The sequence below is a fragment of the Strix uralensis genome, chromosome 28 (genome assembly GCF_047716275.1).
Source record: "Strix uralensis isolate ZFMK-TIS-50842 chromosome 28, bStrUra1, whole genome shotgun sequence".
Taxonomy (NCBI): domain Eukaryota; kingdom Metazoa; phylum Chordata; class Aves; order Strigiformes; family Strigidae; genus Strix; species Strix uralensis.
This window is the reverse complement of record NC_133999.1, coordinates 6,294,101-6,318,810: the sequence shown is the minus strand read 5'-3', so window position 1 is coordinate 6,318,810 and position 24,710 is coordinate 6,294,101. Positions and strand designations below refer to the sequence as shown.

General features: G+C 64.7%; 4 protein-coding genes across 9 annotated transcripts; 2 read left to right on the top strand and 2 right to left on the bottom strand.

Moving 5' to 3' along the window:
- Positions 1 to 175: 175 nt before the first annotated feature.
- Positions 176 to 15,745, bottom strand: YKT6 (YKT6 v-SNARE homolog). 5 transcript variants are annotated; one of them, XM_074852301.1, is made up of 8 exons: positions 15,726 to 15,745; positions 7,278 to 7,392; positions 3,815 to 3,897; positions 2,871 to 2,971; positions 2,241 to 2,345; positions 2,007 to 2,072; positions 977 to 1,078; positions 176 to 580 (listed from the first exon to the last, which is right to left on the bottom strand). In XM_074852301.1, the coding sequence occupies exons 2-8, from the start codon at positions 7,379 to 7,381 to the stop codon at positions 545 to 547; spliced, it is 597 nt and encodes a 198-aa protein (XP_074708402.1). In that variant the 5' UTR covers positions 7,382 to 7,392; positions 15,726 to 15,745; the 3' UTR covers positions 176 to 544. The 5 variants fall into 5 exon arrangements, with proteins under 5 accessions (XP_074708402.1, XP_074708400.1, XP_074708401.1 ...); XM_074852299.1 differs by lacking the exon at positions 15,726 to 15,745 and adding an exon at positions 8,220 to 8,433; XM_074852300.1 differs by lacking the exon at positions 15,726 to 15,745 and adding an exon at positions 8,234 to 8,366 and having other exon boundaries at positions 7,278 to 7,395.
- Positions 12,579 to 22,044, top strand: MYL7 (myosin light chain 7). Its single transcript, XM_074852305.1, is given in 7 exon segments — positions 12,579 to 12,617; positions 19,836 to 19,903; positions 20,649 to 20,720; positions 21,175 to 21,278; positions 21,349 to 21,405; positions 21,497 to 21,564; positions 21,943 to 22,044. Coding segments are annotated over 7 exon segments (510 nt in total).
- On the top strand, positions 12,713 to 17,325 carry GCK (glucokinase). The gene is made up of 9 exons (XM_074852306.1): positions 12,713 to 13,461; positions 13,594 to 13,748; positions 13,989 to 14,108; positions 14,199 to 14,294; positions 14,534 to 14,633; positions 15,747 to 15,930; positions 16,216 to 16,371; positions 16,839 to 17,072; positions 17,181 to 17,325. The coding sequence occupies exons 1-9, from the start codon at positions 13,278 to 13,280 to the stop codon at positions 17,323 to 17,325; spliced, it is 1,374 nt and encodes a 457-aa protein (XP_074708407.1). The 5' UTR covers positions 12,713 to 13,277.
- Positions 22,045 to 22,289: 245 nt separating the features above from the next.
- On the bottom strand, positions 22,290 to 24,652 carry GNLY (granulysin). 2 transcript variants are annotated; one of them, XM_074852304.1, is made up of 5 exons: positions 24,499 to 24,652; positions 23,662 to 23,786; positions 23,422 to 23,562; positions 23,156 to 23,328; positions 22,290 to 22,389 (listed from the first exon to the last, which is right to left on the bottom strand). In XM_074852304.1, exons 1-4 carry the CDS (start codon positions 24,536 to 24,538, stop codon positions 23,161 to 23,163), a joined length of 474 nt encoding a protein of 157 aa, XP_074708405.1. In that variant the 5' UTR covers positions 24,539 to 24,652; the 3' UTR covers positions 22,290 to 22,389; positions 23,156 to 23,160. The 2 variants fall into 2 exon arrangements, with proteins under 2 accessions (XP_074708405.1, XP_074708404.1); XM_074852303.1 differs by having other exon boundaries at positions 23,167 to 23,328.
- Between the last annotated feature and the right edge of the window lie 58 nt (positions 24,653 to 24,710).

Genomic DNA, 24,710 nt, shown 5'->3' with positions numbered 1-24,710 from the left:
AAGCAAAGAAACCCCCTTCCCCAGGGGGGGGGGACAGGGGCCACAGCATCCAGTTCACCGGCGACAACCCCCCAGCAGAGAAAGCGCCTCTTCTTCCCTTCCCCCCACCCCTCCCCACCCCCCCAGGCTCACTCTTAGGACACAAATACATAAAAGCCCCCCCCCAGCTCCCCCCAGCTCCTCTCTCCCGCCCCCCCCCCGGGACACCGAGGCGCTGGCTAGTGTTAACGGGTGCAAAGGCGGAGGGGGGGCACGCGGCCGGGCGGCCCGTGGTCCAAACCACCCTCGGGAAAAATGAGGGCAGGGGGTCTCCGGTGCTCCCCCCACCCCACAGGTGCTGGCTCGAGGCCAGCGTGGGCCCCCCCTCGAGATGAAAATCAAATCACAGAAGCCCACAGCGCCGAGGCCGCCCAGCCCCGGGCCCCGCAGCGCAGCCCAGGCCCGGGAACCCCCCCTGGGCTGCTTCTTTCTGTCCTGGGCACGGTCGAGGGCCGAAGGGGGGTGAAGGCCTGGTGGTCCGGAGCAGGAGACCCCGGGCTTCGCGTCACATGATTTCACAGCAGGAATTCTGCTTTCGGGCCTGGGAAGAGAAGAAAAAACCAGCAGTAAGGCTCACTGCAGCTCCCCGAGGGGGGCCCAGGGCGCCTGCACAACCCTCCCGGCTTGCCACGAAGGCTCCCGGCACAGATCTGACCCTCTCAGCTCCCACCCCGTGCCAGGAACCACCGCAGCCAGGATTTGCAACACCCTCCACCAGCCACAGGGCAACGAATGGCCCGAGCGAGGGGCTGGGGAGCGCCACAGCCCGGCTTGGGGCACCCGAGCTCCCTCCAGGCCCGAAGCGGCTGTGCCAGCAGCGGGTGATCCTTGCCCAGCACCCACATCCTCTGCCCTGGGGGTGTGTTCTGCCCCTCCCCAGCCCCAGGCTCCTCAGGGAGGGGGTGACCCCCGCCCCGGGATGAGAAGCTGCACTCACAGTTTTGTAGAAGGCTTTGGACTGCGCCCCGAGCACCTCCGATTTGGAGACCAAGTCATCCAGCTTCTCCCCTCGCTCCAGCAGCGACTCCATGGTGTTGTGCTGCCAAAAAAAAACCAGCGCTGACCCACCGTGCTGGCACCCTGGGCCCTCCCCGCCCCCTCCCCAGCCCCGAGCAGAAGATGGAGGTGCCACCGCGTCCCATGGCCACCCAGGGAGCAAGCCCAGCCCCGGTAAAGATGGGAAGGTCACAGTGACCGGGAAAAGAGCCCCCGGTGCAGGAGGCAGCACATGCAGGTCATCTGGAGCAGAAGACAAACGAGGATGTGACACTACACAGGGAAGGGACCATGGCTTGAGGGGGAAGTGAAGGGGGTCAGTGCCCACAGAACCATCTGGGTTGGAAAAGCCCTTGAAGCTCCTCCAGCCCCACCATGAACCTCACCCTGACCGTTCCCAACTCCACCAGATCCCTCAGCGCTGGCTCAACCCGACTCTTCAACCCCTCCAGGGATGGGGACTCCCCCCCTGCCCTGGGCAGCCCATTCCAACGCCCAACAGCCCCTTCTGCAAAGAAATCCTTCCTAAGAGCCAGTCTGACCCTGCCCTGGCGCAGCTTGAGGCCATTCCCTCTTGGCCTGCCGCTGGCTCCTTGGCTCAAGAGACCCCTCCCCCCTCTCTGCACCCTCCTTTCAGGGAGTTGCAGGGGGCCAGGAGGTCTCCCCTCAGCCTCCTCTTCTCCAGACTAAACCCCCCCAGTTCCCTCAGCCGCTCCCCATCAGACCTGTGCTCCAGACCCTGCACCAGCTCCGTTGCCCTTCTCTGGACACGCTCGAGTCATTCAATGGCCTTTTTGGAGTGAGGGGCCCAAACTGAACCCAGTAGCACTGGGCCAGCCCGGAGGAAGGGGAAGCTCCCGCAGCACCAGGAAGGTCCGTGGGGAATGGAGAAGGTGGGACAGCCCCATCGCCTCGGGGCCACGCTGCAGCCCAGCCCCGAGCAGTTGTTGCAGCCCGAGCATCCCCCTCACCAGGATGATTTTGGTCTCGTCCAGCTCCGCCTGCACTCTGGTCATGGGGTCGGCATCACGGGGGTTCTGGGAGAGAAACAACACGGTGTCAGCACCGTCGCCGCAGGGACATCAGCAGCCCCGCAGCACCGGTGGCCCGGCACACACCGGGGCATCACCCGCACTTCCACCCCCCATGCTGGGGGCCATGGGGAGCGTTTTCCGGCCTCCCCGCAGCACCCGGGGGGGCCATACCTGGTATTTACTGAGGTACCCGTCCAAGGCCGCGTAGCTGATTGTCTCTGGGGAGCCCGAAGGCCAGTCTATTTTGCTGACCTGCCTGGAGAATTCATCCAGCACCTGTGACACAAGGAAGCGGGCGGTTACTGCCTGTGGGGCTGTGGCTGGCAGAAGGGATTTTCTCCTTAAAAAAAAGATTTTTCTCCTCCTCCTTGTCCGCTTTTGAACAAACTGAGGGAAAAGACAGAAACCAACTTCCTTGGTGAACGACCAAGAGTGGTGCCCACTCTAGTAGGGCTGGCTGTCCCTGACTGTCCCCGAAGCCCTGCGCCCTGCCAGGGCGCTCAGACACACCACAAGTTTTTGGCGACGCCGGGAGCGCGGCCACACTCGGTTTTCCCACATAAACCCCACGGCAGACAGGGAGGACGGGGGGTGTCTGCCAGGCCAGCGCCTGGGCTGGCAGCAGAGCAGAGCTGGGACTAAGTCCTAAGCGGGCAAAGCCGAGCCACTGCACGGCTTGGAAGTCTTTGGACTGGCCGGATCCTGCTCAGCTCAGCACCAGTGTACCCCAGCTAACGAGCAGGAGGGTCGTTTCCTCGTCGCAGCACGAGGTGTGGAGGAGCTCCCGGCCCGCGCGCTCACCTTGTCCAGCAAGGTGAAGCAAACCCGCTGCGGATACTCGTTATCTGCGATCACCACTCCAGCCAGCCCGTCGTTCCGCACGTACACGTGGCAGAGGTACTCTGGGCGGAGAATTCACATCAGAGAGGCAGCGGGAAGGTCCAGAGCCTCCCCCAGCACCCACCGCCTCCCACCCGGCCCCAGCAGCTCTTCCACAACCCACGAATCGCACGGGAAGGTTTTATCCAGCGACTGCGTTTCGCATGATTTCATCAGGAGGGCAGGAAGGGCTCGAGGGAGGATCAAAATCAGCCCCAAATTCTACTTGAGCAGGTTACCGCAGCCTGGCCACGTGGCGCGGGACACGACGCTAACTTTCCAGGGCAGCAGGTACTGCCAGAGTTAAACAAAAACCCGAGGGGGAAGCGCTCAGCCTGATTTTAATAAATACCAACTTGTCACAAGCCTGGAGTGTCATTAAAGAGGCCGCAGCGGCCAACTCCAGACCGCGCCCTGTGCGTCTCGGGGTTCCAGAGGCACGTGGAGCTGGGCGGGGAGGCTGGTGACGAGGCCAGAGATCGGGGCGTGGAGCCCAGACTCACACAGCAGAGCTCAAGGGAGGGGGGAAGGAGGCTGAGCCAGCACAGCCGCCCCTCGGGGGGCCACAGCTGCCATGCGGGCCGCGGATGGGACAAATCAGGACAGCTGAGGGGTGGTGGCCGTGCAGCCCGGCAGCTCCGAGCGTCCCGGGGTGGCGAGGAGAGTTATAAAGCTCGAAGGAGAGTTATAAAGCCTGCTCTGCCCGTAACCTCTCTAACAGGGCGGGCTGGGCTCTCGCCCGGCTCAGCCACCTCACGCCTTCAGTGCTCGCCCGGGCGCTGTTTCAAGGTCTTGTTTTTTATCATAAATGGACAAGGAATGAAGCACGTGAGGCTGCACGTGCTGACCCTGGGTTATCCTCTCACCTTGCTCCTTGACGGAGGCTCTGCTGCCCAGCTCCGAGCGCTCCACGATCAGCTGGCTCGTGAAGGTCATGAATTCCTGCACGCTGCGAACACAAAGCGTCGGTGCTTGAGTCGGCGAGGGGACCCGAGAGCTGTGGGGTGCTGGTGTGGTGGCCCTGGGGGTGATGTGGTGGCCCTGGGGGTGATGAGCTGTCCCACAGGTCCTTGGCGTTTTGGGTGCACTGAAACCCTTCCCCACAACCCCCCCACCACGTTTGGGTCGTGGGGATGTGGCTGAGCTGTGGGTTTTCCTCAGGGAAGAGGCTGGACCCTGCAGCCACCACTCAAACACCTCCAGCTTCGCCAGGCCCAGGGGAGCACCCACATCCCCCCGGCTGCGGCAAGGGACTCGTGTCCACGGGCTGAACTTGCCTTTCAGCAGAAAATAAAACACCGTTGAGCCACGCATCTGCCCAGCTCAGGCCCCTTCTCCCACCTGAGCTTTGATCCCATACTTGGGGCCCTGACCCGAATCCCACACAAGGCACCAGCAACCTGCAAACACACCTCAGCTACCTACACTTTGAGTCAAGATTAATGAACATCCTTAAACCAGACTCGCTCTAAGTCTGGAAAACATTCCTGAGCCCAGACTCGAGTCCTGCCAAACAGGCTTCTTGCGTAAACCCTCCTCTTCACCCCACAGTAAAAGAAGCCAAAAATCACGAGCAAGTGCAAAACAAACGTGTTCCCAGTGTACACCAGGATTAATGAACTTGAGGCGACAAATTCCCCACTTGAGCTGGAAAGTCCCAGGAGGGGAAACCTCAGAGCTCAGAATACAGTTTGCTCAAGCCCCCCTCAACACCAACAGCTCCCACTTAGGAGCTTCACGTGATGCGGCACCAACTAAACATCAACGGACATCAAAGACCGCGGTTTCCTCGCTGCCTTCCAGGGCTGGAAGCAACTCCAGAGCAGGGATGTGCCTCTCACACTTTACATATTCCTTAGGGGTTTTTTTGCATTTCTCCCAGCCCGGACACCACGCGATCGGACGCCGGCTCCACCGAGACTCTGACCCGTCGGGTTTCCAGGCGCTGCAGAGAAAAGACCGGCCCAAAGATTTCTTAACATCCAGCTTCAGCAGAAACAGAGGATCAGCACGTTCCTCCTGCTCTGGGGATCTGCTGGCGGCCGCAGCCATCACAACTGCACAGTATTCCAGGAGGAATCAGCCACCAAAGACCTCACCCGCTCTGACCCTCCCAAAGCTGCCAGTCACAGAGGGACCTGGGGGGGTTGGTTGCCAGCCGGCTGAACATGAGCCAGCAGTGTGCCCAGGTGGCCAAGAAGGCCAATGGTATCCTGGCTTGTATCAGCACTAGCGTGGCCAGCAGGGACAGGGAAGGGATCTGACCCCTGTGCTCGGCACTGGTGAGGCCGCCCCTCGATGAGTGGGTTCAGTTTTGGGCCCCTCACTCCAAAAAGGCCATTGAATGACTCGAGCGTGTCCAGAGAAGGGCAACGGAGCTGGTGCAGGGTCTGGAGCACAGGTCTGATGGGGAGCGGCTGAGGGAACTGGGGGGGTTTAGTGTGGAGAAGAGGAGGCTGAGGGGAGACCTCCTGGCCCTCTGCAACTCCCTGAAAGGAGGGTGCAGAGAGGGGGGAGGAGTCTCTTGAGCCAAGGAACCAGCACCAGGACAAGAGGGAATGGCCTCAAGCTGCGCCAGGGCAGGGTCAGACTGGCTCTTAGGAAGGATTTCTTTGCAGAAGGGGCTGTTGGGCGTTGGAATGGCCTGCCCAGGGCAGGGGGGGAGTCCCCATCCCTGGAGGGGTTGAAGAGTCGGGTTGAGCCAGCGCTGAGGGATCTGGTGGAGTTGGGAACGGTCAGTGCTGGGTTAACGGTTGGACTGGAGGGGCTTCAAGGTCCTTTCCAACCGAGATGATTCTGTGATTCTGTGAAATTATTCGGCAGAGGTTGGACAGCACACACCCCGCGCTGGCACAGCCAGCCCATCCCCATCCCCCTGCCCAACAGGTTTTCCCAGCTCCCAGGAACCACAACTGCATTTATCCCAGATTTATGCCCAAACCCAACTCTTTGGTAACTCCGCAGCCTCAAAAAATGCACACGCAGCGTTTTTAACCCAAACTTAAGTGAATCGCACCTTAAACCACACCTAGGCACCAGCAGCCCCTCTGAGCACGACAGAAGAAACAGCTCAGCAAATGATTAACCACCAGAGAAAAAGCTGCGAGACTAATGAGCACAGACACCCCCTCACACTCCACAAACAGCATCGCTGTTCCCAAAAAGCTTTTTTTAAGCAGAGAAACAGCCTGCTGCCTGGGAAGCGGCTCTTTCGGCCATAGACGATGGCAAAACCACACAGGGAATTTTCTCAGGAGCTGGAAAACCCAGAGCTGCAACTACGAAGCAATTTGGGCTTTTCAGAGATTACTTCACCCGCCACAATCCATCTTCGAGCGCGTGCGTTGGCAGCACTGGCACAGCTCCTTTATCCCTCTCACATATTTGGCTAAGAAAGTATTTTTGAAGACAATCTTACTTTAGCGTTTTCCCTTTATCACTGGAATTTTAGAACCAAACGTGCTCGAGGCTCCATAAAATCTTGGCAGGGATGGGGGATGGAAAATTCAAGTCCTATTGGTATTTCCTAAAGCTTTTATCATCTGGAGCTGGAGGCTGGGAAACGAGCTGTTTTGCAATAGGCACCTGCTTTATTTTACAGTTTTTAGAGGCTTTTGGGAGCTCCCCTCAGCTGCAAGCTGCTGAGAGAGCTCTGTGATCTCTCTGCGTGCACGGAGCTGCACACCCTGGAGCCGGGTCGGCGTTGAGGGCTGAACTAGCTCACCTGAGGCCGTTACAATAACCCGAGCAGAGGTTTGTGGGCTTGGAAAAGTTTAAGATTAGACCAAAGACGTAAATAAAGAGATAGCGGAGGTGTCAGGCGAGCTCTGTCAGTCTGACACAAAGACAAGTCTCCTCCCACCCACCTCTCACACCCCAGGAGCCGCCATGACTGGTGGTTTAGGCGCTCGCTGGAGGGGAAGCGGCTGACCCGAGCACTCGGGGTGTTTCCCTGCACCCACATTTTATCGCTTGGCTACAGCGGATGATTTACCAAGTCAAACCTGACCTCCCGGGGCTGGCCCTGGCATCGGCTCTCAGGGGAAGCGAGGTTTTGCCCTGTTCCTGAGGCTGAAAGATCGCTCAAAGTGGATCTTGCAGCACTGAACCGCGCGTGCAGGGAGCATCTCTGGGGGGTTCATCCCTTAGGAGAAGCCTGTTACTGCTGCCACCACATCCCTGGTGACACAGGAGCAGAAAACCCTCCAAAAGCTTCTGCTCCCTCTCCCCAAGGTCGTGCCCGAGCCACGTGTCAGCCCTGCAGCACACAGGGGAGATTTCCTTCCCCCCCCAGCCTCCCTCAGGGCATCTGGCACTCCAGGCACCCACCTGGATCTCTGGAAGAAGTTGAAGGTGGACACGTCATAAGCAGCTTTCAGTAAATGCACTTTGGGGTCGCCTTTATAAAGGACACTTAGGCTGTAGAGCCTCATCGTGGCGTCTTCTGCTGTTGGGCAGAGGAAGGAGAAGCAGGAGGTGAGGTGGGGGCCAAGCTGCCACCAGGCTCAGAGTCCAGGTGGCCGGTGGCCCCCCCTGCACAGCTGAGCCCCCCCAGGACCCCTCCTCCCACCCCTGCCTCACCCAAACCCTTCCTCCATCCTTTAAGACCAGCCCCAGGCACCCTGCGCTCACCCACCTGCCCGACACCCCCAGAGCCCGCCCTGACCCCCCGCCCCTCGCCTCCCCCGGCCCAGCCAGCCCGACCCCCTCAGCCAGGATGGCCCCAGCAATGAGCCCCCACCCTGGCCTCAACTAGCCCAGACCCCCCCAGTATAACCCAAGCCCCAGTACAACCCAGCTAACCCAGCCCTCGCCCCCAGTACAACCCAGTCCCCTCCAGTACAACCCAGCTAACCCAGCCCTCGCCCCCAGTACAACCCAGTCCCCTCCAGTACAACCCAGCTAACCCAGCCCTCGCCCCCAGTACAACCCAGTCCCCTCCAGTACAACCCAGCTAACCCAGCCCTCGCCCCCAATACAACCCAGTCCGCTCCAGTACAACCCAGCCTTCGCCCCCAGTACAACCCAGCCCCCTCCCCTCCAGCATAACCCAGTCCCTCAGCCCCAGTATAACCCAGTTAACCCAGCCCCCACCCCAGTATAACCCAGTTAACCCATCCCGCCCCCCCAGCTGGCCCAGCCCCGACCCCCGCGCCAGTATAGCCCAGTCCCCACCCGGTAAAACCCAGCTCAGCGTCCCAATCTTCGCCCCCCCGTGGCTAGAGCAGCCCCTCCCGGTCCAACCCCCCTGCCCGGCCCGACCCGCGGTACCGGTGGCTCCGGACCCGGCTGTGAGGAGGCGGCGGCCGACGGGGGAATGAGCCCAACCCGGAAGCAGAACCGCGGCGACCGGAAGTGACACCGGCCCGGGGCACTGCCACGGGGCCTTGGCGGCACTGCGCATGCGCCTGGTAAGCCCCGCCCCCTAGGCCTCTTGACCAATAAGCGCGTGTTTCTCGCTCTCGCCCCGCCTCCGAGCTGGACGGCCAATCAGCGCCGTCCTGGTGTGATGGGGCGGGGCTTCTCCCGCAGGACCTCCGGCGGGGGGCGCTCTATCCCGGCGTCCTTTGCGCGGGGCCGACGGGGATGGGGCCGTCTGTGGGGGGTCCCGTGGGCCCCGTCGGGGGGGTGGCCTCTGCCCGGGGGGACCGTCAGTGGGGTGGCTTCCCCCCATGCGTGGGGACCCTCCACGAGGCGGAGGTCCCTCTGGGGGACTGGCATCTCCCACAGCCCGGGGCGGGCCCCTCTGTGGGGCTGGCCTGTCCCCGTGGCTTCGGGGACCCGCCTGTGGGATGAGGACCCCTCTGTGGGGCTGTCCTGCCCGCGGGGGGGACCCCTCTGTGGGTTGGGGACCCCTCTGTGGGGCTGTCCCCTTCCCCATAGGGCGGGGGCCCACTGATGGGGTGCGGATGCACCCCCCAAGAGTTTGGGACCCCTCTGTGGGGTGAGGACCCCTCTCTAGAGCCAGCTCCCCCCACGGGGTGGGCACCTGTGGCTGGGGCAGGGGTGCCTCAGCCTTCCCCTGCCCCCTGGGTGCCCCCACAGCGCGGGGCCATGGGCAGGGTGGGGATGAGACACTGTGGGGTGACACTGCCCCCCCCCCCCCAGGCCCTGCCGTGACACCCCCAAACCCTCTGCCCTCCCCAGAGACCCCTCCTTCCCCCGTGGGGGTGCCATTCCCCCCTCAGCACCCATCCAGGCTTCCCGGGCACCCTTCCTTCTCCCTCCCCAGCTCCGGGTCTGAGGGGATGCTGCCACGGACCAACACCGGGAGGTTTTGGGGTCCACCGGTGGCCGGGAGCATCCTCCTGCCCATTGGGACCCCCCAGGTACCCCCCAACACTTGGCTGACAGCACCAATCTGGGGGTAAGGGGGGATCGCCATGTCCCCGTCCCCCAAATCCGGCAGCTGTCCTCAGTCCGCCGCGGCACCCGGCGTCAATCCTGGCATCCCCGGAGCTTTTCCCATCCTGGGGGCACAGAGCACTTCCCAGTCACCCTCGGCCCCTCGCCGGGGTGGCCGTAACCTTTGTCATCGAGCCACCGGCTCCTCCGGCCCGGCGCGGTCTCCATGGGAGCATGCCGGGTTGCTAAGCCGTCCGGTGGAGTGCTTGCCACTGCCGCCAGGACATCGAGGCGTTGATATGACAACTGGAGCGGGGACACGGGTGGCCCGGGGCGTGGTGCTTTGCATGACGGGGCCAGCAGCCCCGGGTGGGGAGGGGTCCCGGCCAAGCCTCGCCGTCACGCCGGGACTTCCCCGCTGGTTGTAGAAACCCACCGGTGTGGACTCGTGACCCCTCGCCGCGCTGAGAACCCATCTGGCGCGCCGGTAAATAAATTTACCGGTGAAAAGAAGCGAGTGGGGAGAGCGTGACCCGCGTCCCCCCGGCGTGAAGGCGGCCCCGAGATGCGGGGTGAGAGGGCTGAGCCCACCGGGGCACCGGGCCCCTCTCCCTGCCCCTCTGCTTGAGGGTCCAGAGGCCGGGGGGGGGGAAGATCGGGACCCCCCCCCTCAGCGGGTGCTGGAGAGGAGGCGGCCGCTGCTGGGCGTCGGATGAGATAAAGCGGCGAAAGTGGAGCATCCCCCGGCGGAGCGAGGGACGGAGCAGCCCAGCGCCGACCGGACGACTGCCAGGACGGGGAAGGGGGCTCGCTCCCCGGGCCAGGCACCGCGGCGGGGTGCCCGGGGGTTTGGGGGGGGACGGCTCGGCCCGCAGCCCACCCCGCCCCGACGGCTGCCCCCATGCTGGATCACCGAGCCAGGATGGAGAGCGGCAGGAAGGAGAAGGTGAGGCCGCTGCCGGGGCGATCCTGGGGCAGGCGGGGGGCTGGCGGGGAGACGGGGTGGGGGGACATGGCAGGTGCGGGGAGTGGTGCGGATCCTCCCTGGGCTGCCGGCCCCCCCAGCCGGGTGCTGCGGGCATCTCCTGCCAGGCCAGGTCCATGCTGGGGACAGAGGTAGCCGGGAGGGAAGGACAGCTGGCCGGGAGGACACTGGCTCCGAGGGGCAAAGCCAGGCAGCCTGGAGTCAGCCCCAACGTCCCCAGGGGGGTCCCTGTCCCTGAGATCACCCCAAAGCGCCCTCCAGGGAGGGGACCCAGCGCCGTCAGCCAGGGCTCTGCATTTTGGTGCGCTGGGTCTCGGCCCGGCACAGGCCATGCCCCCGTGCCCACACCAGCGAGGACTCGGGACAGAGCCGGGAGCGTCTGTGGGACCACGCTGCCGGGCTGGGGTGCTCCCACCGTCTGGGCATCGCCCTTGGCATCTTGCTGCCAGCCAAGCGGCTGCCATCCCCGGGATGAGATGGGGCCCATCACCTCCTTCGGCTGGTCGGCCACCGAGGAACCCAGGAGGATGGCACCCGGCTCATCCCCGGCCAAACGCCGGCTGGGAGCCGCCGCTCCCGTCTCTTCTCCTGGATGGATTGAGCTCACAGGGCCACGGGCAAGGACAGCAAGACGCTTTCCCACTCCAGCCTGGGACATCCAGGGGGACACTGAAGGGACACGGCACGTGCTGGGGGCAGGAGCGCGTGGCTGGTAGAGTCAGACATCACCAGCCACCGCAGGATCCAGCTGCGTGGTTTCCAGTTTTGTCCCATTTGCAAGATGCGTCAGAGCAAACAGTTTCCTTGGGAAGCCGAGAGCCGGTTTGGGTCGCGTGGGAAGAGCCGAATCCCACCAAGGAAGAGCCAAACCTGTCATTTTGGAGGCGAGAGAAGGGATGAGTTGGGGCATGTGGCACCTGAGATGGAAAAACAGTTGGAGAAATAAAACTCAGCCCCCCTGCTGTCATCCTTGGGTGCCAGCCCCAGGGCTGGGGACCCTTGAGCCACGGGAAATTTGGCGTTCGTGTGCTGAGCGGAGCCGCAGGATGGCTTCCGCATCATGGAGCGCCGAATGCCTTCAGCCGCCGGCTCCAGCAAGATGGTCAAATCCAGCCCTGTGCTTTTCCAGGCAGGATTTTTCCAAGCCTGTCCAGGCTGAACCCCCTCAGGGTCACAGCAAACCTCGCCACGGTGCTGCCTTGGGCTGCCCTGGCCCCTTTCTGGGGTGGCCAGCGGCACAGCGATGTCCCCCGGCACGGCGGTGTCCCCCGTGGTGCAGCCGTGGCTTAATGGCACCTCGGGGGCTCGGTGTTAACAGAGCCCCCGGGCGTTGGCACCCGGGTGGGCTGGGGAGGGTGGCTGGAGAGGTGCCGGGGTGCCAGGATCCCCCTCAGGCTGTGGGTGGTGGCTGAGGCCGCCCAGGCACGAGGGCTCTGAGGGGCAGGAGCTTTTGGGACAAGGAGATATTTGGGGTGAGCCCCCGCTCGGGGCGTGGCTGGAGGCTGACGGCCAGCGCTCAGGGCCGGGTGGTTTAGCAGGATGGATGCACTGGGGGGGTCAGGCCGAGGCAGCGGGTGCCCTCCCAACGCCAGGACGCTCTGAATCACATCCCAAAGGCTTTTACAGAGCCCCCCACCCTGAAACCCATCGGGAAACTGCAGCAGCCTCGAGGAAAACATCCGTCTGCCGGTGAAAGTGCAAGCAGGAGTGTTTTAAGCTTGCCCGGATCCCGGTGACTAATGAGCCCTCTAATGCTGCCGGCTACATCTGGCCGAGCAGCGAGCGCTCGCTCTCCCCCCAGCTCCATCTGACAGCCCGGGGCTGCCTGCCCCCGATTACGTGCCGTGGCTAATGGAGGCTGCGCCGGCGGCGGAGCCCGGGGTTGCTACGTAAAGGGTAAACACAGGTCCTGCCTGCCAGGCGCTTTCCTCGAGTGGGCCCTGCGATTCTCCCTGGTAGCGAGGCAAGGGAGCATTTCCCGATAATACTTTTTCTATCCTGCCCGTGGTTCTGGCTGCCCACCCGCCTGCCTGCCCTCGGCCCTCTGTTCGCGCCAAGTTTGATGGGTGGAAAATGGGGGATGAAGGGAGAATAAATCCTGTGAGGAGCGACTGAAGGAGCTGGGGCTGTTCAGTGTGAGGAGGAGAAGGGGAGGGGAGACCTCATCACTCTCTGCAGCTCCCTGAAAGGACGTTGTGGAGAGGTTGGTGCTGGTCTCTGCTCCCAGGGAATTAGTGACAGAACGAGAGGGAACGGCTTTAAACTGCAACAGGGGAGGTTCAGACTGGACAGGAGGAAAAATGTTTCCCCGCCAGAGTGGTCAGAGAGTGGAATAGGCTGCCCAGGGAGGGGGTGGAGTCCCCACCCCTGGGGGTGTTTAAGGGCCGTTTGGATGAGCTGTGGGGGGATGTGGGGTAGGGGAGAACTTTGTAGAGTCGGGCTGAGGGTTGGACTCGATGATCCCGAGGGGCTTTTCCAGCCTGAAGGATTCTGGGATTCTGTGAGAGGGATGCTGCCGGCTCGCGGGGGACCGAGGAAGATGCCGGCATCCTCATCGCAGCCACGGAGGGGTCCCACCTCCTCGGTGGGAACTGCCAAGCCCCTAAATGGCATCGCTGGGAGCACTCCTTGCTGGGAGAGACCCTGGGATTTGTCAGGATGGGATGTCCCAGGTCCAAGCCCTGCTGGAATGGCGACGGCTTTGATGCAACGGGCTGAGCTTGTGAAAAAGCAACGAGCTGAAAGCGACAGCGTGGGGACTCCTGTGCCGAGTGTGGATTCTCGCAGGCAGCACCGGGAGAGAGTTTGGGGCCAGCAGCAGCTCGTGCTGGTCCTGCGGAGTCACCAGCACGTCACCAGCTCTGGAGAGCAGAGAGATGGGATGAGGGGTTTCGAGGTGTCTGTGCACTGATGGGGAAAACCAGGGCCAGGGGAAGGAAAATTTGGATTATTTATTGCGGTTCAGGCCACCCACGGCCCGTAGCCCCTGTCCTGAGCTGATGCCGCCCGTCCCACCACAGGTGGAGCGGATCCTGTCGGAGTTTCGGCTGAAGGAAGAGGACCTGAAGAAGGTGATGTACAGGATGCAAAAAGAGATGGACCGAGGACTAAAGCTGGAGACGCACGAGGAAGCCTCTGTCAAAATGCTGCCCACCTACGTCCGCTCCACACCTGAGGGCTCAGGTACGGCGCTGCCAGGCTGGGCAGGGTCACTCCTGCTCCCTTGCCATGTCACCTTTTCCCCGGACTTGGTGTGGGAGGCCAAGACCCCTCCCTGAGCCCGTCCCCTTGTGTCCCCCCTCCCTGGCTTTGCAGAGGTTGGAGATTTCCTGTCGCTGGACCTCGGTGGCACCAATTTCCGCGTGATGTTGGTGAAAGTGGGCGAGGGGGAGGAAGGGCAGTGGAAGGTGAAGACGAAGCACCAGATGTACTCCATCCCGGAGGATGCCATGACGGGGACGGCCGAGATGGTGAGCTGGGCTCACATCCTGTCCCCTCCTGCACGGTCCCTGTCACCAGGCAGGGGCAGGCAGTGCCACGCTTTGGTGGGAACGCTGGTGGGTACGTCCCTCATCCCTCCAGCTGGCAGAAGCCAGGGGTGGCGGGCAGGTGGCCACGCTCGGGGGACCCTCGGTGGGGACAGTGGCCGGCTGCGGGCAGTGGGAGGATGGGGACAGCCCCCAGCAAAGCCTGGACCTCCTCTCTTCCAGCTCTTCGACTACATCTCCGAGTGCATCTCCGATTTCCTGGACAAGCACCAGATGAAGCACAAAAAGCTGCCCCTGGGCTTCACCTTCTCCTTCCCCGTGCGGCACGAGGACATCGACAAGGTGAGGGGGTGGCTGGGCAGGACGAGGACCTGAGGGTCCCCATGACCCAGCTACACCCACAGCCCCATTTCGGTCTTCCCCTCGCTGCAGGGCATCCTCCTGAATTGGACCAAGGGCTTCAAAGCCTCCGGCGCGGAAGGGAACAACGTGGTTGGGCTGCTGAGAGACGCCATCAAACGGCGAGGGGTGAGACGATCGTACGGTTCGTGCCAGTACCGCGGTGGGGGGGGAACCTGGCCCCCCCAGCTGTCCCCGCGACGGGGCCACTGGAGCCCGGCGTGTCCCTGGGAAGGGTCATTCCACACCTGTGCGTGACGCATCCCTGCATCCTCATCCTCGGGGACCCCCCCCCAGCCCCAGCCCCACTTGCTGCAGCACAGCCCGGACCCCTGGTGAGACCCCGACGGTCCCTCTCCCCTCCCCAGGACTTCGAGATGGACGTGGTGGCGATGGTGAACGACACGGTGGCCACGATGATCTCCTGCTACTACGAAGATCACCGGTGCGAGGTTGGGATGATTGTGGGTAAGATGGGACACGCCACAGGCGAGGGGGGGGACACCATTCCCACGGCCCCACTCACACTCCCCTGCTGCGAGCAGGGGCTTGTCCTTTTTGGGGGGACACTCTGAGGACATGGGGGGGGTGGCAGCGGTACCCTGCTGAGGCCTCCTGAGGTTGGGCCACTGGATGGCATTGCCTGGTTGCCCGGCACAGTGGTGGGGGCACCTTTGGGGTGGAAAGGGGGTGGTCACCGTAACGGGTCTGGTCACCCAAGGGACATCCTCTCTCCAGGCTGCTGGTGGCATCAGTTTGGGTGGGGACCCACTGAGGGTGGCCAGCGCTGGCCGTGCTGGGGAGCCCAGGAGGTGGGGATGGGTTTGAAGCCCGCAGGCTCCTCTGTGTCCCCCCCCCTCGCAGGGAAGCAGCCCCCCGCCACCCCCCAGCCCCACGCTATCTTTAGTGCCATCAACCACGCGGCCATCTGGGCTCTGCACAGCGGCCGCCTGCGGCCCCCGGGCCTGGGTAAACACCGCGCGGCTGTTTATCTGCTCCTGCGGCGGCCGCGCGGCCCCGACGGCCACAGCCCCGGGGACCCCCAGGGACCCCAGCCAGGGCTGCGGGGCAGGAGCAGGGGGGAGCAGCAGGGCTGAGCTTCCCCGTCCGCGTCAGGGTGGGGGGGTGCAGCTCCCAGCACAGCCCCCCCCTCCCCAGGCTGCGGCACCGGCTGCCCCCCACCCCCCGGAGCTGTTGAGGACAGGAGGGACGCGGATGTCAGCGGGTCAACGTCCCTTGTCCCGTCACCCCAGACCAGCCTGCTCTGACTGTCCCATATCAGGGTCCCTTGTCCCATCCCCCCACACCAGCCCGCTCTGACTGTCCCATATCAGGGTCCCTTGTCCCGTCACCCCACACCGGCCTGCTCTGACTGTCCCATATCGGGGTCCCTTGTCCCATCGCCCCACACCAGCCCGCTCTGACTGTCCCATATCAGGGTCCCTTGTCCCGTCACCCCAGACCAGCCTGCTCTGACTGTCCCATATCAGGGTCCCTTGTCCCATCCCCCCACACCAGCCTGCTCTGACTGTCCCATATCGGGGTCCCTTGTCCCATCACCTCACTGGTTCCCGCTGGCAGGGACGGGCTGCAACGCCTGCTACATGGAGGAGATGCAGAACGTGGAGCTGGTGGAGGGCGACGAGGGGCGGATGTGCGTCAACACGGAGTGGGGGGCCTTCGGCGCCTCGGGGGAGCTGGACGAGTTCCTCCTGGAGTACGACCGCGTGGTGGACGAGACCTCACTTAACCCCGGTCAGCAACTGTAAGGAATAGGACAGAGCCAGTTCCTCTGGGTGTCCCCCCCCTGTCCCCAGCTGCGTCCCCTCCACCCACCCTTCTCCTTCCCCCTGCCCACCCGCGCCACGCTGGGCTCAGCTGAGGCTGGAGCAACTCATCACAGGTACTCCCAAAGCGGGGGGGGCCTGCGCAGGGACGCATCCGGCAAGGGAGGGGGGAAGGAAAGAGGGGGTGCTGCGGGACGTGGCCCCCCCCGCCCCAGGTCCTGGCCCTGATGGCCGTCCCCTCGCCTGTGTGTGTCCCCCCCCAGCTACGAGAAGATCATCGGGGGGAAGTACATGGGGGAGATCGTCCGGCTGGTGCTGCTGAAGCTGGTGGACGAGAACCTGCTCTTCAACGGGGAGGCCTCCGAGAAGCTCAAGACCCGCGGGACCTTCGAGACCCGCTTCATGTCACAGATCGAGAGGTACGGGGCTGGCGGGGCCTTGGGGGGGGGTGGCCGGCACCCCCAAACCATCCCCCTGTGCTGCTCCGCACTGGGGTCTTCCATCTTGTGACCCCACAGCGGTGCAGGCACATTGGGGTGTCTGTTCTGTCACCCCACGCCAGCCTGTTCTGTCCCATATGGGGGTCCCTTGTCCTGTCACCCCACACCAGGGTGTCCTACATCAGGGTCCCTTGTCCCATCACCCCACACCAGCCTGCTCTGACTGTCCCATATTGGGGTCCCTTGTCCCATCCCCCCAGACCAGCCTGCTCTGACTGTCCCATATTGGGGTCCCTTGTCCCATCACCCCACACCAGCCTGCTCCGACTGTCCCATATCGGGGTCCCCCGTTCCGTCACCCCACACCAGCCCTCTACAACTGTCCCCCACGGTGTCCCCGTGTCCCCCCATCCCCTGGCTGACGCACCCCTTTCTCCCCATCCCAGTGACTCCGACGACCGCAAGCAGATCTACAACATCCTGACGGCTTTTGAGCTGCTGCCCTCGGGGACGGACTGTGACATCGTGCGGATGGTCTGCGAGAGCGTCTCCACTCGCGCCGCCCAGATGTGCTCGGCCGGGCTGGCCGGTGTCATCAACCGCATGCGGGAAAGCCGGAGCCAGGAGACCCTCAAAATCACCGTGGGGGTGGACGGCTCCGTCTACAAGCTCCATCCCAGGTGAGGATCCCTGGGAGCCTTCCACCCGCCACCACCCCCTTCCTCTTCCTCCTGCATCCCCCCAAGCCTTGACCCTGTTTTTTTGGGGTTTTCCCCCCCCCCTGGCAGCTTCAAGGATCGCTTCCACGCCACGGTTCGGCAGCTGACGCCCGGCTGCGACATCACCTTCATCCAGTCGGAGGAAGGCAGCGGGCGCGGGGCCGCGCTCATCTCGGCCGTCGCCTGCAAAATGGCCTGCATGATGGGGCAGTGAGAGAGGACTCGGGGGGGAGGATGAGGAGGATGAAGGCGGGGGGGGTGTGGGAGGACGGTGGTCCCGTGAGGAGCTCTGCGAGGAGCAGAGACGGACGCGGGAAGGGATTTGCCGCCGGCAGAGGCGGCTCCTGGCTCCCCAATAAACGGGGTTTGCGTGGACTTCTCCTCTGGGGCCGCTTGAGCGAGAGCTCCTCGTCTCCACCCCCCCATATGGGGCTGCCCCACACATGTGGGGCAGCCAAGGGTCTTCCTGGGCCTCCCCAGCCCCTGCATCCTCACCCAGCTGCAGGGAGTGGGGGCTTCTGTGCGGCCCCGCAGCCCCTTCGCTGGGGGTTAGACCCCCCCTGGGGGGTTGGCTGAGAGATAAGGAGCTGCCTGGGACGTACTTGGGGGTCAGGGGAGAAGGGGGGGGCCAGGACAGCCCCCACTGGTGAGCCTGGGGGTGCAGAGACCGACTGGGGTACACCGGAGCGGTACCAGATGTGGCAGGGCACCAATTTTTGGGGAAACCCTCCAGCCTCGTCCCTGCAATGGGGACACCAGCCTCCCCCTCCCAGCGCTGACCCCCCCAAAAGGGAGCACGAACCCCCACCAAGGGCTAAATCCTGCTCCCACCACCCGCAGCACCCCAAAACCCAGCGGGTCCCAGCCCACCCCACACAGGGGGGCACATAGATGAACCCCCCGGGGGGCTGTTTCATGTTCCGGAATGCCACAGCTCGGCCCCCTTCCCAAGCAGCCAAAAATAGTGTGTCCCCCCCACTCTGGTGACACCCGGGGGGGCCCGGCCTGGCTTGTGTCTGGCACAACCCGGGGGTGTTGGCACCAGCACCAAGTTTGGCCCGAACACCTGCTCACATCCGCCGCCCAGTTTAGCTCGGGGTGATAACGGGCGGGGGGGTAAAAGCTGGGGCGCCCTGGGGACCCCCAGCCCAGGGCTGCGGTGGGGATGGTGAGTGTGGCTGGGGACCCCCCCCAAGGCACCAGGATGGGGGCACCCCTGAGTGTTGGGATCCCTCGGGGGGTCTGGGGTGTCCCTGGGTGTTGGGGTCCCTCTTGGGGGTGTGGGGGCACCCCAGGGATTTGGATCCCCCTAAAGGTTTGGGGCACCCCAGGGTGTCAGTGTCCCTGCGGGGATCTGGGGCACCTCAGGGTCCTCCTGCTACACCCCAGGGTGTTGGGGTTCCCTGGAGGGTCTGGGGTCACCCCAGGGTGTTGGGATCCTCTGGGGGTCTGGTGGCACTGGAGGATGTTGGGGGACACCCTGGGGGTCTGGGGCACCCCATTGTGTTGGGGTCCCCTTGGTCTGGGGGCACCCCAGGGTGTGTGGGGTCTCTCTGGGGGTCTGGGGGCACCCCAAGGTGTTGGAGTCCTCCTGGGGCACATACAGCATGTGGGGGGCACCCAAAGATACTGGAGTCCCCTGGAGCATCTGAGGGAAGGTGTTGGGGTCCCTCTGAGGGTCTGGGCACCGTAGGGTGTTGGGTCCCTCTGAGAGTCTGGTGGTACCCTGGGGTGTTGGGGTCCCTCTGAGGGTCTGGGGCACCCCAAGATGTTGAGTCCCCTGGAGGGTCTGGAGGAGGGTGTTGGGGTCCCTCTGAGGGTCTGGGGCACCCCAGGGTGTTGGGGTCCCTCTGGGTGTGTGGGAGCACCCCAGGGAGTTGGTGTCCTCCTGGGGCACCCGAAGGTGTTGGGGTCCCTTTGGGGGTCTTGGGGCGCCCCAGGGTCTGGGACCTACTCAGGCTGTTGGAGTCAGGCCGGGGCCACCCTGGGGGTGTGGGGTCACCCCATGGTATGGTCCATCTTGGGGGTCTGGGGACACCCTTGGGCATCTGGGGCCACCACAGGGTGTGGGGTCACCCTGGGGGTCTGGGGCTACCGTGGGGTTTTGGGGTCACCCCGAAGTGCAGGGTGACCCCAGGGTGGTGGGGGCTGGGCCGCATTGGGGGTGGGGAGGGGGAGGGGTAGCCCTGGGGTCTGGGTCACCCCGAGGGACGGGGCCACCCCAGCGGTGACGCCCCTGAAGCCCCCGGCCCTGTGGGTGACACCCGGCAGCGCCGGGACCCCCCCAGCTCATTGGAGGAGGGGAAGGGGATCCCTTGGCTCTGATTGGCTGTCTGGGATGGGGGAGGGCTGTGCTCTGATTGGCTGCAGCCAGCAGGATTCCCTGTGTTCTGATTGGCTGCGGCCAACAGCAGCAACAGCGTTTCCTGTGCTCATTGGCCGTGGCCAAAAATAGATTCCTTGTGCTCTGATTGGCCGCAGGCCTCAGCCAGCTGGATTCCCTGTGTTCTGATTGGTTGTCACCCAAAAGACACCTTGAGCTCTGATTGGTGGCAGCCCTCAGCTAGGAGGATTCTCTCTGTTCTGATTGGCCAGGGCCAAACACAAGGGATTCCCTGCGCTCTGATTGGCTGAGGCTGAACCAAGGCTCCCCCTCGCCCCGGTTGGCTCCCGCAGGCCGGGGGGGCAGGCACACGTGGCAGGGCAGTGGCCAGGTGGGGCCAGTGTGGCTCCTCCAAGGTCTTCTCCATGTTCGAGCAGGCGCAGATCCAGGAGTTCAAGGAGGTAGTGGGCGGGGGGAGCTGGGGGGGTCCCACAGCTCAGCCCCCCCCCGACGTCCTGTGAGGGACCTGGGGGGGTTGGTTGCCAGCTGGCTCAACAGGAGCCAGCAGTGTGCCCAGGTGGCCAAGCAGGCCAATGGCATCCTGGCTTGTATCGGAAATAGCGTGGCCAGCAGGGACAGGGAAGGGATCTGACCCCTGTGCTCGGCACTGGTGAGGCCGCCCCTCGATGAGTGGGTTCAGTTTTGGGCCCCTCACTCCAAAAAGGCCATTGAATGACTCGAGCGTGGCCAGAGAAGGGCAACGGAGCTGGTGCAGGGTCTGGAGCACAGGTCTGATGGGGAGCGGCTGAGGGACCTGGGGGGGTTTAGTGTGGAGAAGAGGAGGCTGAGGGGAGACCTCCTGGCCCTCTGCAACTCCCTGAAAGGAGGGTGCAGAGAGGGGGGTGAGTCTCTTGAGCCAAGGAACCAGCGCCAGGACAAGAGGGAATGGCCTCAAGCTGCGCCAGGGCAGGGTCAGACTGGCTCTTAGGAAGGATTTCTTTGCAGAAGGGGCTGTTGGGCGTTGGAATGGGCTGCCCAGGGCAGGGGGGGAGTCCCCATCCCTGGAGGGGTTGAAGAGTCGGGTTGAGCCAGCGCTGAGGGATCTGGTGGAGTTGGGAACGGTCAGGGTGAGGTTCATGGTGGGGCTGGAGGAGCTTCAAGGGCTTTTCCAACCCCAATGGATCTGGGATCCTGTGATTCCCCCCCCACCTGCTCTGCATCGACCAGAACCGGGATGGGATCATCACCGAGGAGGACCTGAAGGACACCTACGTGCAGCTGGGTCAGCGGGCGCCACGTGGGGACGGGACGGGGACAGCGGTGGCACTGAGTTGGGCCGGTGACAGAGCCAGCGAGGGGGGACAGTGCCAGTGCCAAGTGGGGAAACGATGCCAAACAGGGGACAGTTGGTGATGCCACGTTGGGGACAGTGACAGTGCCAAGCTGGGGACAGCGCTGGTGATGGCCAGCACGGGGCAGCACCAGCACCAAGAGTTGGGACAGTGACGGTGCCAAGCGGGTGACAGGGCCAGCGCCAAGCGTGGGGACAGATGTGGTGTCAAGGAAGGGGGAAGCGATGGCGCCATGTGAGGGGACAGTGACAGCCAGGGCCACCCGGGTGTGTTTTATCTCCCGAGGGACATGTCCCAGCACTCCAGCATGTCCCCTTCCCCAGCCACGCTGTCCCCTGTGCCCGCTGCCATGTGGCCTTGTCACCGTGTGTGTCCCCCCCCCGCCCAGGGAAAACAACCGTGAGCGAGAGGAGCTGGAGGAGATGCTGGAGGAGGGGAAGGGGCCCATGAACTTCACCCTCTTCCTGACGCTCTTCGGGGAGAAGCTGAACGGTGAGTGACCCCGGGTGTCCCCCCTGACACCCCGGACACCCCCGAACCCCACCCAACACCCCCCCCCCAGGCACCGGCCCCGAGGAGTCCATCCTCAACGCCTCCAGGCTCTTGTCAACAAGGACGAGTGAGGGGGGGGGGGACGGTGGGGAGCCTGGGGACACCCGGCCGGATCCTGTGTCCCCCGGGATGGGGACAGGAGCCGACCCCGCGCTCAGCCGGTCCCTCGTCCTGCAGGTTTATGCGGCTCCTCCTGACCCAGGTGGAGAAGTTCTCCCTGGAGGAGGTGAGGCCGCTGCCCCGGCTGTCACTGTCACCGTCACGGTCCCCCGCACCCATCCTGTCCCCGCGGGGGGGCCAACAGGACCCTCGGGGGAAGGGGGTGTCCAGGACACCCGGCCCAGCCCCCCCTCCCAGATTGCCGTGTGTCCCCCAAAACCCCTGTCCCCAAGGTCCCCGTGTGCCCGTCCCCGTGATCCTGAACCGCCCCCCCCCCGCGATCCCACGTGCCCCACAGGGACCCTGTCCTCCAGATTGCCACATGTCCCCCGCCATCCCCAACCTGGATCTTGTCCCCCAAGGTCCCCGTGTGCCCCCCCAAGGTGACACCCCCCCCGCAGGGACCCGTCCCAGCCCCCCCGGGGGTGTGTGTCCCCCCACGCAGGTGGAGCAGCTGTTGGCAGTGATGCCTGTCGACATCTCGGGGGACATCGACTACAAGTCCCTGTGCTACATCGTCACCCACGGGGATGAGAAGGAGGACTGAGGGGACAGCGGGGGGTCCCGTTCCCCCCCCCCCGCCCCCCCCCCCGCCTGCTCCGGCCAAATAAACCACCAAACAGGGGGGATCTCGTCCGTCTGTCTGTCCACAGCCTCCCTCCCTTCCGCCTGGGCTTTGCACCCCCCCACAGCTCCTGGTGTCCCCGTGGAGCTGGTGGGTCCCCAACACAAGGGACAGGCCCCCCCCGCCAAAGCAGGGGCTCTCGGGGGACCCCCGGGAGATGGGGAGGCTCAGAGCGAGATGTTTTATTGTGGGGGGAGGGGGATCTGGGGGGGCCGGCGGGGCTGGGAGGGGCGTTGGGGTTCAGGGGGTGGCACTTGGGGCTCAGCCCTGTGGAGACAAGGAAGGAGCGGTGAGTTGGGGGTCACTGTCACCCCGTCACCCCAACCCAGGTGCCAGCGAAAGTGGCAACTTTGACCTTCCCCCACTTCTCCAGGGTGTATTTTGGGGTCCCCTGTCTCACCCCCACCCCACAGATGTGCAGGGGAGGCACAGGACCCCCAGGTGCCCTCCCATCCCCAGGGCAGGCGTGGGGTGAGGGGTGCGGGATATGGGGTGCGGGAACAAGATATGGGGTGTGGGATGTGGGGTGCAGGGTGAAGGATCAGGATGTGGGATATGGGGTGCAGGATCAGGATGGGGGGTGTGGGGTGCAGGATGGGGGGTGCAGGGTGCGGGATCAGATTGTGGGGTGAGGGATGTGGGGTGCAGGATGGAGGATGCAGGGTGAGGGAGATGGGGTGTGGGATCAAGATGTGGGGTGCAGGATGGGGGGTGCAGGGTGGGGGGTGCAGGATGTGGGGTGCAGGGTGGGGGGTGCAGGATGTGGGTTGCAGGATGGGGGGGTGCAGGATGGGGGTGTGGGATGGGGGGGGTGTGGGATGGGGGGTGCAGGATGTGGGGTGCAGAACGGGGGGTGCGGGACGGGGGGTGCAGAACGGGGGGTGCAGGATGGGGGGTGTGGGATGGGGGTGCAGGACGGGGGGTGCAGGATGGGGGGTGTGGGATGGGGGTGCAGGACGGGGGGGTGTGTGATGTGGGGGGTGCGGGATGGGGGGTGCAGGGCGGGGGGTGCAGGGGGGCTGGGGGTGCTGACCGGGCTCAGACCTTGCAGAAGCCGATGGCCGCGCAGGTGTCCCGGGGCCCGTCGCCGTTCTGCAGCGCCTCGCTCAGCTGCTCCCGGTATTTCTTCACCAGCTCCTTGCAGAGGCGGCTCAGGCGCTTGCCCAGGGCCCGGCAGGCCTTGCCCAGCGCCGCCTCCACCGCCGCCTGCCAAGAACCAGCCCCGGCAGCGTCAGCGGGGCTGCCCGTGGGGCACCGGCCCCCGGCCCCCTGCCCCGAGACCCCCAGGCACCCCCTCACCTCATCGGGGTCCTCGCCCGCCATCGCCTTGATCTGCTGCAGGATTTTGGTGCACAAGCTGCACTTCTTCCCCTTGCCCGGCGCTGCCGCGTCCCCTTCAGCCACGTTCCCTTCGGCCATGTCTCCTCCGGCCACGTGCCACTGCGGGGGGGGGACAACACGGACCCTCAGCGCCGGGCTGGGCCCCCCAGCATGGCCCCAGCGCAGGGGGGGGGCTGGCGTCGAGGGGCTGGGGCTCACCGGGCCCAGGCTGTCCCAGAGCTGGCGGCAGTACTGCTCCCTGCGGCACCGGGTGGCGGTGGCCGTGTCCTGGCACCAGGATGTGGGGCCACCCTGGCAGGGCTCGGGGACCGTGGCCTGTGCCGCTGGGCAGGGGAGGGGACGGTGAGTGCGGCCGCGGGAGCGTGTCCCCGTCACCGAGGTCCCTGCGTGTCCCCAGCTCCCGGCCCCACACAGAGTTCATCCCCGTGTCCCCCTGTCCCCACCATCCCCAGGTCCCCACACGTACCCTGTCCCTGCCACCCCGAGGTGTCTGTCCCCACAAGGACCCCGTCCCCATCCTCCCCAGGTCCCCACACAGACTTTGTCCCCACCATTCCTCCTGCATGTCCCCATGTCCCCTCGTCTCCCCCATCCCTGGGGACACGTCCCCATGAAGACCCGTCCCTGCCATCCCCCCTGCCCGTCCCCGTGTCCCCCTGCCCCCACCACCCCCAGGTCCCCACACATACCCAGGTGCCTGTCCCCACAAGGACCCTGTCCCCACCATCCCCAGGTCCCCACACGTACCCTGTCCCTGCCACCCTGAGGTGTCCGTCCCCACAAGGACCCCGTCCCATCCTCCCCAGGTCCCCACACAGACTTTGTCCCCACCATCCCTCCTGTGTGTCCCCATGTCCCCCCCATCCCTGGGGACACATCCCCATGAAGACCCTGTCCCTGCCATCCCCAGGTCCCCACACAGACCCCATCCCCTCTGTCCCCACGTCCCTCCCATGTGTCCCCCTCCCCTCCATCCCAGGGCGCCCATCCCCCTGCCGCCTCCTCCTCCCCCAAAACACGAGGGACCCCCGTTACCTCCCACTGCCACCAGCACCAAGAGGAAGGCGGCAGCCATGGCGAGCCCACTCGAGCGGGTGACAGCGGGTGACAGCGGGTGACAACCAGCACGTCCCACCCTGATGGCTTTTATAGCCCCGCGAGCGGGCTGTGGGGACGGCCGCGCCACTCAGCGCCGCCGAAACCCAAAAACCCCTAAAAATGGAGCTGCGCCGGCCGCCAACCCCCTT

Bases quoted from the DNA above. Each gene is read 5' to 3' on its own strand.
- YKT6 (XM_074852299.1), bottom strand. From the start codon at position 8,352: ATGCGCAGTGCCGCCAAGGCCCCGTGGCAGTGCCCCGGGCCGGTGTCA. The intron at 2,346-2,870 runs GTGAGCGCGCGG...CTTGTGTCACAG, and splicing joins GCTTCACCTTGCTGGACAAG to GTGCTGGATGAATTCTCCAG. The intron at 1,079-2,006 runs GTGAGGGGGATG...TTTTTTTGGCAG, and splicing joins ACGAGACCAAAATCATCCTG to CACAACACCATGGAGTCGCT.
- GCK (XM_074852306.1), top strand. From the start codon at position 13,278: ATGCCGCCCGTCCCACCACAGGTGGAGCGGATCCTGTCGGAGTTTCGG. The intron at 16,372-16,838 runs GTACGGGGCTGG...TCCCCATCCCAG, and splicing joins TTCATGTCACAGATCGAGAG to TGACTCCGACGACCGCAAGC. The intron at 17,073-17,180 runs GTGAGGATCCCT...CCCCCCTGGCAG, and splicing joins GTCTACAAGCTCCATCCCAG to CTTCAAGGATCGCTTCCACG.
- GNLY (XM_074852304.1), bottom strand. From the start codon at position 24,538: ATGGCTGCCGCCTTCCTCTTGGTGCTGGTGGCAGTGGGAG. The intron at 23,787-24,498 runs GTAACGGGGGTC...TCCCCTGCCCAG, and splicing joins GGTGCTGGTGGCAGTGGGAG to CGGCACAGGCCACGGTCCCC. The intron at 23,563-23,661 runs GTGAGCCCCAGC...CCCCCCCCGCAG, and splicing joins TCTGGGACAGCCTGGGCCCG to TGGCACGTGGCCGGAGGAGA.